Genomic DNA, 19,459 nt, shown 5'->3' on the forward strand with positions numbered 1-19,459 from the left:
AATCGTCTTTGACTTTTCCAATCATTGGTGAAAAGCTGCTCCTTAAAATTCAATTGTAGACTATAAAATGAAAAAGACCTTCAGAAATCACATCTGTAATCAGAAGAAAATGGCACCAATTACATGCAAATATTTTGCTATAAAACAGTAGCTGCCTTTTAGAATTTATTGCTAGCCCTAACAACTGTGCCACAGGGAACAAGATGGAGGCAGCTTTGTGATTTCCAATCCTGCACCCACAGTTGCCCCTATTCGGCTTATAGGTTTCTTTATGTTTGTTGATTTCATAATCAGGAAATGAATTCCTAATAACAAGATAGTGAAAGTAGTCTGTTTCTTGGGGCGAAGGGGTCACAACCAGTATTTGAAGGCACTGGTAATTGACTCCTGATCAACTGACTCTAACGTCAGGCTTTTAATAGCATCATCTCCTGCTGCATTACAGGCTACAGAAAATCAGAGACTAAATTGAACTCCTAAATCAAGGCGTGGCACAAGGCAATGTAACTCTTCTAACTCAATTCCTGGTATATATGTTAATACGTGATATCTCTGAACCACTGGTTAGAAAACAACATGAAAATTGATAGGTGCATATGTTTCAAACGTAGTGATATGAAACCAAAATCAGTTTGGACATTAAGAGCAAAGTTTTGTTGTTGTTGGGTGGAGGGAGGGCAGAGAGCAGGGCATGTTTACGAGGTGTGGTAGGTAAAAAATTCGGAGAAAATCTGAACATCCTACTTATTTTTGAGCTACATTTACTGAACTGGTAAAGTATTAACTTGCATGAAAAAAAAGAAAAAAGAAAACGTAGTGAGAGAAACTTACCTACTTTTTTTTAATTTTGAAACACTTTCAAGAGGTTTGCCTTTTTTTATTTTTTTCACCAGGAATATACTCAGGTCCTAAATGAACATCTACGGATAGAACGCTCGCCTTAAGTCAGTTATCTTTATATACAGTTATAGATCAACGTTCCAAAAAACTTCAACAGAAATTAACTGCAAGTGTAATTACATCCCAAACATTTCTGACAGTAGAAGCATTTTCTCTCTAAAGGGGGTGGGATTATTGGATTGGCAATTTCTCTTAATCTGAGAAAACACATCTCCTACTCCTTCCCTCATATTCCTTTCCATTCTCTCTCTTCCCCGACACACACAGGCACACACACACACAGGCACACACACACACACACACACACACACACACACACACACACACGTATATTCTGACCATTTTATTTGAGTGGAAAGTTGAAAGAGAACAGCCCGCCAGCTACACCCACCCAGCGCTCCTGGGGGTGGAATAGCAAAGTTCTAGGGCAGAGCCTTCCCTCCGATCCCCGCGACGCAGTCGCTCTCGGATACCTGCTCAGCTCCGCGCCGCAACTGAACTGCCGCCGCGGAACAGTTGCGTCTCCATCTGGCTACCAACCTACCCAAGCTTTCTTCTCCACCACCACCACCACCACCTTCCTTCCCCCTCCTCCCCCTCCTTTCCGTCTTCCCTCTCCACCCCCGCCCCCAATCTATCTCCTCCTTTTTTTCTCACTACAAGCGGTTGCTGATGCTGAAGCCGAGCGTCACTTCGGCTCCCACGGCAGACATGGCGACATTGACAGTGGTCCAGCCGCTCACCCTGGACAGAGGTAAGGAAGCGGCTCGCCCGCCAGGCCACAGTGTCCATTCTCCCCTCCGACGCCCACCCGCCCCCCGCCCCTGCCGATTCCCACCGGGACGCGGGGCGCGCTCGGGCGAGGGGAGAAGGGGAGCCAGGGCGAGCCTGGAAGGCGTTTGCGCCAGGAGCAGGACACTTTCTTCCCCTTTCCTCCCCGCCACGTCCCCGCCGCCCCTTCACACTGGACTCGCCCCGCCGAGGGGACGCCTCCTGTGGGCTCTAGGGTCCCCGCAGCCACTCCCAGCCCCTCGCCGGGTCGCCTCCGGGCCTCTGGCTTTGTTGGAGCGGCTGCGCGGGGACGGCTAGGTGCCCGGGGCTTGGGGTTGGAGAGGGGCAGGGAGCAAGCTCGCCGGCCGGAGCGAGCCCAGAGGAGACCGGCGAGGGAGCCGCCTGCCAGCCTGCGCGGCGCGGGGGCCTGGGTGGAAGGAAGTTTGTCCTGGCGCGGGAGGGCTAGGGTCCGTTCTCCCGTGGGAGTCCGGGCGGCCGCTCGGGGGGCGGGCAGGGCGCACCCCGGGGCGACCGGACGCACGGCGGCTGGGCCGCTGCAGGAGCGGAGCTGCCCTCCGCCCAAAGGGCAACGCAGAGCGCGGGGAGCCGAACCCCGGCAGCTGAGCCTCAGCAGCCGAGCCCGGCTCACCCCGGCTTCGCGTTCGAAAGCGGCGAGGGTCGCGCCTGTTCCGGCGGCCGGCAGCTCCCGGTCCGTGGCAACTCTCAGCTTCTACTGCGCCAACCTCTCTCGTCCTCTCCCAGCTCGGTGCCACCGCGGCGCCCGGGCTGCTGCGGAAGGCGCGCGGGCACAGCGCTCGTCGGGTTAAAATTCAACTTCTGACCTGCGACCCAGTACGTCCCGCTCTCTGACTTCATTTGGGAAAGTGCTGGCTTCGTCCCCAGGACCCACCCCCCGCCACAAGCTCAGGGATGGAGTCCTCTGCTGCGATCCGGGCCTCGCTGATGCACCCGTACGGGGTTATACCTGTCCCTGAGTGTGTGGGTTTCCTTCCCGGCTTCCAACGTCCAGTGATGAAGGCGCTGGAGTCCCACGGCCCTGCAGAGGAGGACACCCGCTAGTCCTTCTCCGCAGCCGCCGGATTTAGGACCCTGGGCGGCCATTTGGAAATGGTGTGCTCAGACGAAAATGATTTAGTCCCACGTACCTCTAAAAATTTTCTTTCTAGAGGATTAAACTGAACGGTGGGGCAAGCCAAAAGAGCATCCTGCTGAGAGTACAGTGACAAAGCCAGTGAACTCAGTTTGAGGTTTTTAATTTGGAGAGACTGTGGGTGACTTTAACGCAATCTGTTGGCGCCAGAACAGATGCTATGTGGTGCCCATAGCAACCTTTCTTAGGGTAAGAGTTGAAAAATAAAATGTAGCTGATTTTGTATTAGAAAATGTTGATTTGCGAGCTGGCAAAATTAATAACAGTAGTTAAAGACCTCAGAAACCAGTTGTATAATCCATGATTTTGCCCACAATATCATCATCTGCACTAAGCAGGATAAATCCATTGCCAGTAAGAACCAAACAGATGGCAAGCTATCAGAGACTATGGGCTTCCCAAGTATTTATGTTTTAATGTGATGAGCTCTTATATTGTCCCATTATAAAATCACAGTCGTTAAACATCCCAAATCAAGTGACTACGTTAGGAGCAAAAACTCCAACAAGATTGCATACCTGAGTCATTTTATATAATACTGCTACTACAAAAAAAAATTCAATGTTTGGGTTTTACCTTAGCTCTTAGGTGCCTCAGTCAGTTATTGAGAGGAGGTGCTAATTGGACTAAGATTTATTCTTAAAGTTTGTTCTTGCTCACAGCCAAACTCTACTTGTCCTTCTCAGTGTGATTACGTCCATGCAGTAGCTCAGGAGGCAAGCAGCGTTACCCTGTGAATGGGTCTGAAAAAATTCACCAGCAGCTCACACAAAATCTATAACCAAGAGATGATGGGTTATTGGCATCACCACTGAGCATAAAGTCAATGTATAAAATATTGTTCTCTGTACTTTATTAAACTATGAGTCATTAATTGGTTACCTTCATGATTAAACTGATGAAAGAAAAGTTTCTGAAAATTTTTCTTCAAAAAAGGTGCATTTTAAAAGACGCAGCCCAGTATTACATATCTGGGTCCTAGTTGCAACTCTGATATTTATTCTCAATACACCAGCCTCTTAGGACATCAGTTTCTCTCTGTGCCACATCAGGAGTTTGAATTAGATGACTCCAACACTTTGCAGCTTTAGCAGTCTATAATTCAATTAATTAGATTTAAGACTCAGTTTTTGGTCACCTACTGGGAGATTTTCCAGATCACCTCTCTCCCAGGCTGCTTTGGTACCCTTTGATGTGCTCTAAATTGACTTGCTGCTTTGGCCCCATTAAAGCATTTATCATACTCTGTTGCATTTCTCTCCCGATTGGATGGAACTCCTTGAGGGAAGAGACCATTTCTAAATTCATCTTTGAATTCTCAGTGTCTGCCATAGTCCCTGACTTACAGTACAATAAAAAATTAATGTTAAGTTAGTGTCAGTAAGCTCAGGATAGCAGTAACTTAAGCAATTTAAAATATAGTGATTTGCTAGTGAACTGAGGTGCAGTTCATAGATTCACAGTATTTTGGCTGTGCAAAGGACGATAGTGATAATACAGGCCAGAGGTTCTCAACCTAGCTTTCCCCTATACACCTGATGGATTCCCATCAGTAAGAGTACCTCACCAAAACTGTAATGTTTAACCAGGAGGAGTTGCAGCAGGTGGACAAAGGAGAGGAAGGAAAGAAGTGCTTGACAAAATCTCCCAAGGGCATCCCAGTGAATCTGAATATATAATCCATCATTTTAGAGCTGCTAGTTCTTTTTTGGTATTTTCATTTTATAAATGAAAAAGCATGGAAAAGTGGTAAGATGTTTTCAAGGTTACTCTACTATTTAGTGGAGATTTTATGTTAAAATTGAATTATTTTTGTTTGCTGCCCATTGACATCATACATGGATATAGTCTTCAGGGCAAACGTTTTAAGCAAACAAATCAAAGCTATGGATTGAAATTAAGATTTACTGCATTACAAATTTGAACGATAATCTGAAAGTAAGAAACTCAGAAGCCTGCACCTAACTTCTTGGGTCTGCTCTGGGAAGTAAGCATTTTCAAAGTCCAGGCTGGGCCCTAAAAGGATGAACAAGGTGATCTCAGATTTTCATGGCTCTGTGCCTATCCAAAAAAACTCTTTTTTACTTTGCCATTAAGACCTGAGATCAACCTTGTAAAGGCCTCTGGGTGGCTATGGTCACTGTAAATTCTTGTTGACTTTGGTCCCATCCTTGATATGCTTCACTTAATGAGTGTCTATCATAAGTCAGACCTTATTGTGGGATTGTTACACACTGGTGTGATAAAGAGACATAATTCCACTTTTTGTGGTAATTAGAACTTACTAGGAGAGGGAGATTAAAATACACACAGAGGCAATTATTAATTCATTCAGTATTCATTTATCACATATTATATGCAAGATGCTAGAGGAATACCAGAAACAAAAAGTTTCTGCTTTTATGGCCCTTACAAGTCTAATGAGAGAAATGGATGATAAGCAAGGGATTAATTAATTAATTTAACAAATAAGTATTGTGTGCCAGACTTATGCCAAACATTGTTTTATACACTGTGCCAGTGCTAATGAACAAAATAAATAAAATCTAATGGCATTTGCATGCTAATGAGAGTCACACAATGAACACATACATATACAACTACAAGTGCCAAGGAGAATAAATAAAACTGGGAAAGGGAGAGTGCCATAAATGGGGGCTGCTGTTTTAGATGTGTTAGTAAAGGAACACCCTCCTGAGTCAGTGACATTTGAGAAGAGCCCTGTAGAAATGGAGGAAGCAAAGTTGCAGATACCTGGGGGAATGTCCTTAGGAGGGGGAACTCCTGAGCACACCGTGAACATCCAGGAAGGTCAGTGGGAAAAAATGAGAGAGGGAAGAATGTGAAAAATGAGATGTATGACGTTGGTAGCCAGGGGTCGGATTATGTAACTCACAATTTCAGATTAGCTGAAAATTTGAAGTTCTCTGAAGAAAATAAACGTGATTGGAATAGAGAATAATGGAGAAGGGCCCATTTGGTTACATTGGTTGAGGAAGGCTCACCGAGAAAGCAAAATTTAAACTGTGTTTTGGTATATACATTAATAAGATCCTTAGGAAAAGCATTCTGGGAAGAGTACACATAAAAGCAGGTCCACAGTCCTTGGCTGTCATTCAGTTAATACTTCTACAATCAAGAAAGTGATCAAAAACTGAAATTACCAAGAAATAATAACACATTAATTATGCATCCTGGGGTAGAAATTTAACTATATATGCCAAGAAAATCTGTAGATCAGCTTTTTGCTTCTTTGTATTACAAGACAAAAACACCATATATTATAATTAGATTTTCAGAAATATATTGAGAACTGTAATTTATGTGTCAGTGTGCACAAATTTACATGTTGAATCCAAGTGGTCATAATAAATTTATTCATTTTCAGTCCAATATTTTATGTTAGACAGTGGTATAGAAAGTAGTATATGTAATTTGCCCTCTTGACAAAGAGAAGATACTAATAAGGAGATTAGTGTGGAATTCTTCTCTTCCAGACTTTAAAATGTTCATAGCAACTCTTCTCTACATCAGAGGTTAGTTTGCACAGATTTTAATCTGTAAAGCCAGGAATGACCTTCAGCTAAACTTAAGGGAACAAAGCAGAATGCAATCCTTGGTACTCTGACACACTGATATTAAAGAACATAGAAATACTTCGGGTATTAAAGACTGCATGGATTTAGGGACTTTCTAAAGTCCAGTAGCTCCAATTCTGCTTAGCTTTCCATCTCAAGGTCAGAGAAGATAATGCAAAAGAACTCTTTAAATTTTATTTTACTCTTTCCCTCTAGTTTTAAGCCAAATGGCTTTTGAATACTCATGGCTTATGAAAGAATAATACAAAACCAACTCTTGGAGAAAAATGAATAATTAAAACATTTCTAGTACTTTCCTTATGACATGATTAGTAGCTTCCAATCTGCATTTAAGTGCTTACATAAGATACAAGGTTGGTGTTACAATCATCTAACTTTTCTGTGAGTTAAATTCATTTTGGACAAGTTGCAAAAACGTAAATGGAAATCTTTATTTCTTGGCAACCAAAATAAATCTTAATTTAAAATATTGATTAAACAAATTCTAGTGTGCTTTCTGTTTAAAACAAATCAAACTTTTGTTCTTTAAAAAATCTGCTATAAAACCAAGAGCTTTTATTTTGTGGATTTCAACCTTATGGGGGAAAAAAACATAAGAACAAAAATTGAATGCAAATAACTATCCCATGGGTGCCACACTTTTCATAGAATTTGTGATACATTACAATTTTTCTCTTTTCCCTTTTCACTTTTCAAGTCAGGCAGAGCTTATTACTTCATGTATCTTCCAATTCAAGCCCTGGGCAGCCTATAGCTTTTCTAATCAGTTCTATTCACCAGTTTTTATAAAATCTGTATTTGCCAGAAAATTGCTTTTGCTTACATTCCAGAGGGGTTTGCCCCTTCTCTTATTCCTTTTTTTTTTTTTTTTTTTTAATTTGACATGGAGAGAGATTAAGGAAGAAGGAAAATAAAAATTAAGTTAGTATTTACATGGTTTTTAAGATATATGCCCTGGGGTTTTGATCAGGGGAGGGGAAGAAGGAGGGCTGACTATATTTTATCTTTCTTTCCCTAAATCCTACCCACAGCAGCAACCACATGTGTTTTTGTATACAAACATGTGAGTGCTTGCTTGCTCTCTCATATTTTCTCTGAACTCCAGCAAATTTTTTAAAACAACTTAACTTTTAATTTCTTTGTAAATCAATAAGTGTTTCCTTTCACACTATATAGTTACAGAACACTCCAGGAGTTTTGCTGTGTGTGTGTGTGTGTGTGTGTGTGTGTGTGACAGTCTTGTTGCCCTGGCTATGTGTATGGTGATGTAATCTCGGTTCACTGCCACCTCCATTTCCCAGATTTAAGCAATTCTCCTGCCTCAGCCTCCTGAGTAGCTGAGTAGCTGAAACTACAGGCATATGCCACCAGGCCCAGTTGATTGTTTTTTGTATTTTTTAGTAGAGATGGCCAGGCCGGTCTAGAACCTGTTGGCCAGGCCAGTCTGGAACTTCCGACCTCAGATGATCCTCCTGCCTTGGCCTCTGTGCTGCAATTACAGGAGTGAGTTTTATATATAAAGAGTTTATTTATATATAAAGAGTTTGGCTAAAAAAAAAATATTTTGTAGTTATGGAGAGTTTTGTGGATAGTTTTAACATTTAAAAAAAATCAGAAATTAATGATATAGCTTCCAGAAAAATAAAAAGAAATTTTGTGAATCCCTTCTAGTTTGGTGTGTTAGCCATCTGAGCCCTGAGATGTATTTGGTGTGCTCCTGTCAGTTATGAAATTAATGCATTTGCAGGCTGGGCGTGGTGGCTCATGCCTGTAATCCCAGCATTTTGGGAGGTGGAGGTGGGTGGATTACCTGAGGTCAGGAGTTCCAGACCAGCCTGACCAACATGGAGAAACCACATCTCTAATTAGCTGGATGTGGTGGCTCATGCCTGTAATCCCTGCTACTCAGGAGGCTGAGGCATGAGAATTGCTTGAATCCAGGAGGCAGAGGTTGCAGTGAGCCAAGATGGCACAATTGTACTACAGCCTGGGTAACAAGATCAAAACTCTATCTCAAAAACAAACAAATAAACAAGCAAATGAAATTAATGCTCTTGCTTATGAGTGTTATTTTTCAGGGATCAAAACTAAGGCCTAGCTATTTAGTAAGAAAACTAAGGCCTACCTATTTAGAAAAAAAAAAAAAAAAAAAAAAAAAAAAAAAAAAAAAAAAAAAAAAAAAAAAAAAAAAAAACATATAGGGAGTACTATCAAATAGGAAGGTGTCCTGGGTATTAAAAATGCTGTTATATGCACAATGCCATATCTCTTAGACATTTGTCTGTTAGTATATACTTTCCATCGGGTCAGAGACCATGTTGGGTTTGTTTGTGTAGAACCCAGCACATTGTGTGGCACATAGTTGGCACACTTTTCATATTTGCTGATTGACTGAGTGAATGAAGGAATCAAATTGGCTTAGCAAGACTTAGCTGTCATGGATTATTCTTAACACAACAAAACAAAACAAAACAAAAAATTTCTCTAACCTAAAATAATGCAAAAGTAGTGGCTACCTTAGGATGTCAGTTTGCCTCTTTGTGTGTATGTAGCTGGCTGCAACAAGTGTAGTGCTTCCAGGGCCAAGAAAGGATGTGAGGCATTGGTTTTGATAGTCATAGCCCTCATTCGGTTGTCTGCGTTCACCCTGCTGTTTTAACTTCTGAATTGAATCAGACAAGCTAATGTCAGAATACAACTGAAAAGGTGTTTTAAATGGACGGGGTTGCTATAGAATTGCCCTCCTCCACACGTATACATATAAGGTACACATTTTTATTTTTTAAACCATAAATAGATGAATGACAGAACTACGTCCTAATAAACAAAATGGATTTAACATGAAGTCACTCTGCACTGCCAAATGTGAAATTAACCTTAAAAATTATGTTGATTTCTTCCATGCTTTACTTCTGGTCTATTCGATGGAGAACTTTTTTTAAAAAATGGTTGAATTTTGCTAAGTAATGTACTAGCTGAATTTGAACACTTGTCCAATAAAAATAAATATACCCAAAGACCACTTGAAAAAAATTATATGGGATTGAAACTTATTTTGTAGTTATACTCAAATATCTGTCTGTCTTGGACAGAAAACTAGGGCTTCTAATTTAAATTGATAGTAATTTTCCTTATAAACACTGTAGCTAGTTCCAGTCTAATTGGTTGTGCAACTTTGGTTTACTTGTCCAGTGTGGTGATAGTTATATTTCAATATAACATCTTCTGTTTTTAAATTAATCAAAGGATTACCTTTAACTAAAAAAAGGTAGCATAATGGGAGTCACAGCACGGCCATAAGATTTAAACCCCCAAGATAGATAGAGAAAAATAGCATGAAATCACAGCTGGGTCTATTTAATAATAATTTTTAAAATGGAAAATAGTTGAGGGACTGCTAAAAGTGATTTTTGAAGAAAATTGGAGAAGAGCAGTAATTGCTGATGGACAAATAACCTGGTTTCCAAAAAGATGACAAAGATGTTTTGGGAAACTATAGGACAATCTATTTGTTGTTGCCTCCTGGACCATATATTTATTTTTAAAATATTATATATACATATATTTAATATAATATATATATTTAAATATATATATATATATATATATTTAAAAGAATCAGATATTGACACTTAGAAAAGAAAGTGGTGATCCCAGAGACTATATGGAAAATCACTAAAAGTAGATCTTGCCAAATTTCAGACGTATGCCATAGTCTCATCATATACTCATGACCCCACAACTCTTATAGACGCCTTGTGGAAATGGTGGAAATACATAAAGTGGATGATTGCACTGTTGTATTTGTAGTGGTTGAAACACTTCTCCCTCCAAGCAAGTCTGGTTCATGGTCTTGTTCAGCAGTATTACAATATTTTGGATGAACACTATAGAATATATTTTAGTCAACTTTACAGATGACTAAGCTAGGAGGAATAACAAATAATTTGGCCAACCATATGGATATTCTAAAATTATTCCCAGCTTGAATGGCAGGTTACAATACAAGAGATAAAATTTAGAGGAAATGGATATAGCTTTCATTCATTAGATTGAATCAAATTAGAATGTTGATTGCATATTGATTGTACTGGTATATGACTGGAACAATCTGGTTTAAGAGTAGTTTATTTGGAAAAGATTGAGGACTTTTATTTATGAGGTTGGTGCAAAAGTAATTGAGGTTTTTGCCATTGAAGGTAATATCAAAGACTGCAATTACTTTTGCGCCAACATGATAATAAATTCACCATAAGTAGTGTAACTATATTATCAAAATATTGTAAAAACTCTCTTGAAAATTAAATATAAAACTAGTTAATATTAATAATGTAGAAAAACACTGATACACCATACCCTAGCAGGGGTTATTTAAAAAATATTGGAATAACTGTATTGGCATATTAATCACGTTAATAAGTTTTAAAACATTTGAAAAACAAATTCACAGTTAGCAGTGTTTCTCAACTGGACACCACTGGTAGTTAGGACACTAAGTTTATTTGTCATATAAGAGGTTTAGTATCCCTAGTTTCCAGGAGCTAAATGCCAGCTTGAATCACACTGTGTTAACTGAAAATACCCAGTTAATTTCCACAATCCCTTTTTAAAGACAGTTCTATCTCATCTAGTTGAGAACCATTACTATCCAAAAAAGTAGGATAGCTCAACATTAGAAAATAGTTTACTGTAACTCTTTATACTAACAAATTAAAGGAGAAAAACCATATCATATTGATAAAGCATGTGATGAAAGGTAATGTTAATATCTGATTAAAAATCTTTTAGTAATCTCTAAGTAGAGGACTTCTTTAACTTGATAAAAACTGTGCATCAAATGCTGCCAATGTGAAATATCATATTTAGAGGTGAAAGATTGAACATTTCTGTTCACATCAAAAACAGCACAAAAATGATTTAACCAATGTTATAAAACAATAATTAATAAAATATTAAGTAGAACCTGTCAAAATAATAATTTCCAGATAGATGATTAACTACAAAACTATTAGATGATATTAGTGAATTTGCTAAGGTTATACAACCATTCATAGACACAAATCAATGATCCTATTTCCAAATAGTGTCCCCAAAAAATCAATCACTTATATTCAAATAATAAGCTAATAAATTGATGGAAAATTAATTTATAATAAAGAAGGAATTTTAAAAATAGGAATGAAAAAGCTAAAATAATACTTTGGAATGCCTGTTGTATGTCATGTTTACTCTGTGTTTAGGAAGAGAGTTACAGCAGTAAACAAGATAGACAGATTCTCTGTTAGTGATGGTGCTTATGTTCTAGTTAAGTCAACACATAAAATATTCAAATAGGTAAACACATAGTATGATTCCAGAGAGCAAAGTGCAGAGAATAAAAGTAAACTGTGGAATAGAACTGAAAATTCCACCATAAGATTCTGGAAGGGTTCTCCAAGGAGGTGACATTACAGCAGAAATAATCACGCTACGATGAAAAACAAATTCACAGTTAGCAGTGTCTCAGTTTGCCACTTTGAGAAGAGGAGAGAGCTAGTGCAAAAGATGGTCCTCTTGGAGGGTGCAAGCAATAGCAAACAGTAACTAGAACAAAGAAAATAAAGAGGAGAATGGAACAGATGGATAGAGGATGGTAGTCAGGTAGGAATGCCTATTTTACAAGATTGTCATGAGGATTAAATGAGATAATGGAAAGCAAAATAATGTGCAAACAATTAAGTGGCATTTCAATACTATTTTCTTCAAGTTTCTATTGCACTCGAAGTCATTTCTGGATATTGTATTGTTTAGGAAGTCACGTCATCCTGTGTTTAAAAACATACACTCCGGAGCCCATCCTTCCTGGGTTTGAATCTCAGCTTTTCTATTTAATAGCTCTGCAACTCCCCTCAGAGTTACTTGAATAAGCCTCAATTTTCTTACCTGTAAAATGGAAAATAGTAATAATAGCACTGACCCAATACAGTTGCTGGTTTTAAACGAATTAATGTGTATAAAGTACATAGAACAGGCCTGACATATAGCAACTACCCAACAATGAAAAGTATTTCTTTGCTGAGTCCTGAACATCATGTGCTTCCACCCTCCTGCCAAGAAGCAAGAACAGAGAACATTTGCTGCCTTCAGGCTATATGAAGAGGGAAGGGCTCAGTTTATTTTGGTATCTCCCGAAGCAGGGAGCACTTGGAGATGCCTGGAGGTCCAAATAAAAGTTGTCCTGTATACTCATCTAATTTGCCGTCCCGCTGTTTCCCCAAATCACATACTTCCTGATGCTTCAATTAACACATTTTAAATAATTCTATTAGAACATTTACCACATGAGGTTGAAATTTTCTTCCACACGGCTGTCACCCTAAAAACATGTTTTTTAAATTTATCTTTCCGTACTCTGCCTATCACAGTGCTTGAAAGATATGTGCTCAAACATTTGCTAAATAAATTAGTGGTTTGTCTTTCAATATTGCATAGTTTTAGAGGATAAAACTAGGAAAATGAGTGAAGGATATAAACTGACGTATTTATTCAAGAAAAAAGTTTCTACATTTATTCTTTTTAAAACTAGATTCAGGCAGTGCCTTCTGGGAATTAATGTTCGTTGTATTAGTGGAAATGGACAGGCAAAAGTTGAATGACAACTTGTAAAAATTGTTACAGATGAACTTTGAGATTCAGTAATAGTTTAGGACAGAAATTAGAGTTTATGTAGATGTTGAGCTGTCTTATTTTTCTAATATAAGCTAATCATATACAGATATTGAATGTGTACTAAGTAACTGACTGTGTCAATATAACCCAAGTGACTTTTAACTTTTTTTTTTTAGTTCTGTTTAATTGCAAAGCATCACATGATGCTGAGAGAGACAAACATGTAGTAATTAGGAGTGTGAGCTTTGGATCCAGATGGCTGCGTCTCAGTCCCTGTCTATCTCTGCTTCGTCCTAGCCATATAACCTTGACCTGTTACTATCCTTCCTGTACTTTAGTTTTCCTCTGTAAAACTGAAAATAAATGCAGTCTCTGCCTTATAAGGTTGCTGTAAATATCAAATGAGAGAACACACGCAAGTGCTTAGAACATGACCAGGTCCATAGTAAGTGCTCAATAAGTATTGATTATTCAACACCTGTTCTCCCCAGGGGTGTATTTTCCCCAACGCAGTAAATGAAAAGTGCATGGGCTTCAGATTTAGACACATAGGGATTTGAGTCGCAGTTTTGCCACTTACCTTCTGTGGAAGCTTAGAGCATTGCTCCTCTCTCCACACTGTAATTCTTTCATCCTTAATATAGGAATCATGACAGCCAGTTTACATGGTGATACATTTCTTTGCTTAGCCATTCAAGGTAAAGTAAATGATAGCCTAATGAGCGCCGAGTACCAAGGCAAGGGCTAAGGAAAGAGCCAATATTCTAGGGAAGAAGACAGGTATTATGCAGATAATTTGGGATAACATCATTTGAGTAGGATGACAACAGCTCACATACACTGCACGTTTACTGCATACCGGATATAGTGCTTAGCACTTTTCATGCTTCATTTTAATCTCCACAACAAACTAATAAGGCAATAAACTTTCATTTCAATTAATCTTCACAACAAACAAAATATAAAACACGACTTGCATTTCGAAGAACTGGGAATTGAGGCATAAAGAGGCTAAATAAAGAGGAATGGAGTTCAGACAGGTCGATTCTCGAGAACTTAAGCTTAACCACTATACTATACTACCAACAGCAAGTGCATAGGTCAGTAATAGAGTCTATAGCAAGCTCCGAGGAACATGAACTTGTAAGAAACAATTGAGGCACAATTGCAAAGACTTCAAAAAACAGACAGGTAGGAGGCACACCAGAAGAACATGTTGTATGAGAAAAAAAAGGACAGAACTTTGTCCAATGCTTATAAAAGGAACTTACATATCAATGTTGGTAAAGCAATTTAAGCAATTTAGTTTTAAGGTCCAGCACAATTATTGAAAAATAGCAGATGCTGAATAAATGGTTGTGCTTATTAATAGTGGTTATTAATTTCTTAGTACAAAAGACAAAAATATCCATAGACAGTATATCAGGGTTTTCCAGAGACACAGAACCAGCAAGGTATAAACTATAAATTTATGAGAGAGGATTTCTTAGAGGAATTGGCTCACACAACTATGGAAGCTGAGAAGACCCTCAGAACCAGGAAAGCCAGCGGTGTAATTCTCAGTTTGATATCAAAAGCCTGAGAACCCGAAGGGGTTGCTGGTGTAAATTTCAGAGTCCAGAAACCAGAGACACTGCAGTTTTGATGTTCAAGGACAAGAGAAGAAAGGTTTTATAGCTCTGGTAGAAAAAGCGCAAGTTCACCTTTCTTCTGCCTTTTTGTTTTATCTGGGCTAGAGTGCCCATCCACATTAGGTGAAGGTGGATCTTCTTTACTCAATTCACTGACTCAAATTCCAATCTCTTCCAGAAAAATCCTCACACACATAACAAGAAATAGTGATTTACCAACTACATTAGTGTTCCCTTTTTGCAAGGGGGTATGTGCCAAGACCCACAGGGGCTGCCTGAAGCCGAGGCTAGTAATGAACCCTCTGTATACTGTGTTTTTCTTATACAGTAATGGCAGGTAGTGTATCCAGAACAAAGGGATGATACATGTCCAGAACACAGACGGAAGGCAAAAGTTTTCATCATGCTACTCAGAGCAAAGCACAATTTAAAATAGATGAATCACTCATTTCTGGAATTTTTCATTTAACACTTTTGGACTGAGATTGACTGCAGGTAACCAAAACCACAGAAATCAAAGCTGAGGATAAGAGGGGATTACTTACTGTATCCGGGTATCTTTTAATTCAGTCAAATTGACACTTAAAATTAACTATCTCAGATAAAATTATAAGAAAGTACCAGCAATATTCTGTTCCTTCTTCCCAGTCTGTGCTAGTGAACAAAGGGATCGTGACTGTGACATTCAGGTTACCTTTCAGTGGTCTGCAATGCACAGGCAAAACTTCTTTATACGGACCTGGAATATTGACAGGCTCACAAAGGGAGTGAAAAGTGGTAATAGTGCCCCAAGTCTTTCCTTCTAGTCTTTCCTTCCAAGTGAGAGGAGAGAAAGGCATTTGGGAATGTAGCAGACCCTGAATTTCAAGCATGAAGAGAGAATTATGACATCTTTTCCCCTTTAATGTTAGCTGCAAATGTCCTGAAAGACATAAACAGAATCTTCTTATCCATCATCATTAAAATGTATACCTTGAGGTTTTAATATGGATTTCAGTGGCCCAAGTAATGCCATATTTGTCTAGTGTTCAATCTGGAAGAGATATTCTACCTAAATAAACTTACAGATAACAGATGCTTACTCCTGTAGGCCAAAACTTTTATTTTTTAACCATTTTTAACCTAAACGTAGGATTTATTTCCCTTCTTATTTCATTACAGTGTATGTTCTCTAGAAAATGGGCTTTTTGTAAAGAAAGAGTGGACGATAAAACAGATAAGACAGTAGAATTTAATGTACATTAATGAAGGAATGCTAAGAGACTTATTTCATCAACTCAAACGGAAATTTTGGATGCTTACAGCTTCTCAGACCTATTTGACCTAGCTGAGTTTGACAGATACATGCCTCTGGATGAATGAGATTTTCTGTGACCAGGCAGACATTAATTTCTTCTGATGTCACACGTTTTTCAAATATTGCCAGTTTGGCATCCAAATGGTAACTACCAATAGGAAAATGTTAAGATGGGTGTATGTTATAGGCTGGATGTTTCTGTTCCCCCAAAATGCATATTTTGAAGCCTTAACCCCCAATGTGATGGTACTTGAGGTGGGCTTTTAGAAAGCAATTAGGTTCCCATTAAGTCAGAAGGGTGGGGTCCCCATGGTATGATTATTGGCCTTCTAAGAAGAGAAAAAGAGCAGAGGATGCTCCCTCACGCCCTCTCCCACCCCGCTTCGTGCTCTTTTGCTCTCCCTCTCGCTCCTGACTTGTAAAGACAGATCCAGAAGGCTGCTGTTTGTGACCAGAAGAAGGCCCTCATCAGGCTGAATCTGCTGGCACTCTGATATTGGAAGTGCCAGCCTCCAAAACTATGAGAAATAAACATCAGTTGCTTAAGCCACTCAGTGTATGGCATTTTGTTACAGCAATCTTCCTTAGTCTATTTGGGCTGCTATATATATATATATATATATATATATATATATATATATATATAAAGAAAAACATAGACTAGGTCACTTATAAACAACACACATACATTTCTTATGGTTCTGGAGTCTGAGAATTCCAAAATCAAAGTACCAGCCTATTCCATGTCTGTCTAGGGCCTGTTTTTCCTGGTTCTTAGACATCATCTTTCTGTGTCCTCACATGCAGAAGGGGCAAGGCAGCTCTCTGAGGCCTAATGGCCAGAGCCCTCTTGACCTAATTATATCTGAGTCCTTACTTTCTAATATCATCACATTGGTGATTCAGTTGCAGCATAGGAATTTTGTAGGGACATATTCAGACCATACCTCAGCCAGTGCTCAGACAGTGTAACAATGATTACATGATCTGGGCCTCAGTGATCCTCTGTTCTAAGTAGCTGAACAGATTAGCCATGGGCCAGATAGATGTACATGGATATAAGGACTAGGTATTATTATCTGGTCAATATTACAACTTAATATTGTACGTATTAAAGTGGTCCTGTTTTTTTGCTTAGTTTTATTTATTTTTTCTTCTCCGCATTTGGAAATCTTTCATGTACTAACAAGTTTTCAAAACTGCTTCTCCTGGATCACTCTCCATTGTTTTCAGAGCTTTAAAGAATATAATGTAATTAAGCATATTTTGTAAGTTTCTCCTGAGTATGTTTCAAGATGAGATTGTCTCTTTGTAAATTATAAACTTTCCAAATGTAACAGAGCTCTAATCAATTCTCTTATATTCAAATAATAGTTTAATGATCTAATGTTGATGGGAGTCTTTGCCTATTTTGCTCTGTCTTTATTTTATTGTTCGTAATGGTGGCCGCAGTGTTTAGAGTATATGTCCTTAATTTAACACAGTCTTCCTTAAAATAATATCACTTATAACCAACAATATACTTCCCATTGCTCCCTTCCATCTTTTATGCTATTGTTGCATGTACACTGTAAACCCATAATTCTTACTACCAATTTTGCCTTAGAGGTCACAAACTACAGCCCTGATACCAAATCTATCTTGAGACTTAAAAATGGCTTTTGCATATTTAAATAATTGAGAAACATCTGAAAGAAGAATATTTTGTGACACATGGAAATCATATTAAATTCATTCAGTGTTTTTAAGTGAAGCTTATTGGAGCATAGCTGTGCTCATTTACTTACAAATTGTGGCTGCTTTCCTGCTACAACTGCAGAGTTGAATAGTTGGGATGGAGACTGATTGGTCTGTCAAGCCTAAACTATTTACTACATGAGCCTAATACTTTTTAACCTCAGCTTATAAAGCATTGAAGAAAAATAAAAAGAGGAGTTGTATTTTACATTCACTTTCAATTTAACCATTGAGGTGCTCCACTCTGAGCTTTAGATCTTCACTGTGCACCTGTGTCACACACGGATTCTGTCTCTTTGCCCTCTACCTTCCACCAGGGGTAGACTGCAGTTGCTTGTTACTTGGTACTGAATGAGCCTGGTGCTGGAGACAAAGGTGTTTCTCTGGTTATTCTCACCTAGGAGCGTAAAACGCTGTGTTTTCAGATGGGAAGACAGACTTAGAAAGCACTTTTGCAGCGTGGTGAATTTTTGGTGCTTATTTGTACGTCTCAGCAACTACCAGCATGCATTCCTTAACAATGGAAATACATTCTGAGAGAAAAGAAGCATTAGGTGATTTTTATTGTGGGAATATCATAGAGTGTATTTTTAAAAGCCTAGATAGTGTAGCCTACTACACACCCAGGCTGTATGGTATAGCCTATTGCTCCTAGGCTACAAACCTGTACAGGCTGTGACTGCACTGAATACTGTAGGCAGTTGTAACACAATCATAAGTATTTGTGTATCTTAATATAGAAAATACAGTGAAAATACAGTATCATAATCTTTTGGGATCACTGTCATATATGCAGCTCCTCATTGACTGAAATGTTGTTATGTAACTCATGACTGTATTTGATTATGCAAACTATTTTCTGTTGTTGCTCATATTTCAAATTAAAATTCAATTTTGAGATTAATTTAAGTGAGTCTGTAATATGGTAGACTGAGCTAACACAGAATCTCTTCCATTCCAAATATTGAGAAGTGCCAGATAAAATTTAACAATTAAAAAACTGTAGCTTAGATTGCAAATGAAGGAGTATATTCTCCAAGTGTCAGAAATTAAAGGAAAAGTGAAAGCTGGAATGGGAGAGGTGTGAGCTGACACTTTAGTAGAAGTAGAGGAAGGGGATGAAAAGGGCGCAAGGGGTCCCAGACAGCCCCATGCCTGGTGGCAATACAGAACTGGAGGTAAGACATAAGAGTTACATTATGCCCATAAGCCAAAATGCATTACCTAGTTTAGGATCTGAATATATGCCACCTACTTGGTTCAGGAAACCACCTTTCAAGGAATGTACATAAGACCAGCCACGGTGGCTCATGCCTGTAATCCCAATACTTTGGGGGGCCAACACTGGTAGGATTGCTGGAACTCAGGAGTTCAAGACCAGCTTGGGCAACATAGCAAGACCCCATCTCTACTAAAAATTTAAAAAAATAATAAAATAAGCCAGGCGACATGGTGGTGCATGCCTGTAGTCTCAGGTACTAGGAAGGCTGAGGTGGGAGGATCACTTATGTCTGGGAGATCAAGGATGGAGTGAGACATGATTGTGCCACTGCAGTTCAGCTTGGGTGACACAGGGAGATGATGTCTCAGAGAAAAGAAAGAAATGTACATAAAGTGAATTATAGGCCAAGGTACACAGGAGATGGTAAAATGAAAGATAGCAGTCTTAAACATTTATTTTTGCTGGTTTCCCGTAGAAGAAACA

At 38.9% G+C, this 19,459-nt stretch overlaps 1 protein-coding gene across 3 annotated transcripts in view; it reads left to right on the forward strand.

Annotated features, from left to right (window-relative positions):
- The first annotated feature begins 1,243 nt into the window (after positions 1-1,243).
- The window catches only part of LIN7A (lin-7 homolog A, crumbs cell polarity complex component), a 144,262-nt gene continuing 126,046 nt past the window's right edge, over positions 1,244-19,459 (forward strand). Inside the window, exon 1 of one of the 3 annotated variants that reach the window (XM_074402502.1) lies at positions 1,244-1,654. In XM_074402502.1, the coding sequence (XP_074258603.1) occupies positions 1,573-1,654 (82 nt within the window). In that variant the 5' untranslated portion in view covers positions 1,244-1,572. The remainder of the gene's footprint in view (positions 1,655-19,459) is intronic. The other 2 variants (XM_003927835.3, XM_039472421.2) reach the window with 2 other exon arrangements.

This window comes from Saimiri boliviensis, chromosome 7, assembly GCF_048565385.1.
Source record: "Saimiri boliviensis isolate mSaiBol1 chromosome 7, mSaiBol1.pri, whole genome shotgun sequence".
NCBI lineage: Eukaryota > Metazoa > Chordata > Mammalia > Primates > Cebidae > Saimiri > Saimiri boliviensis.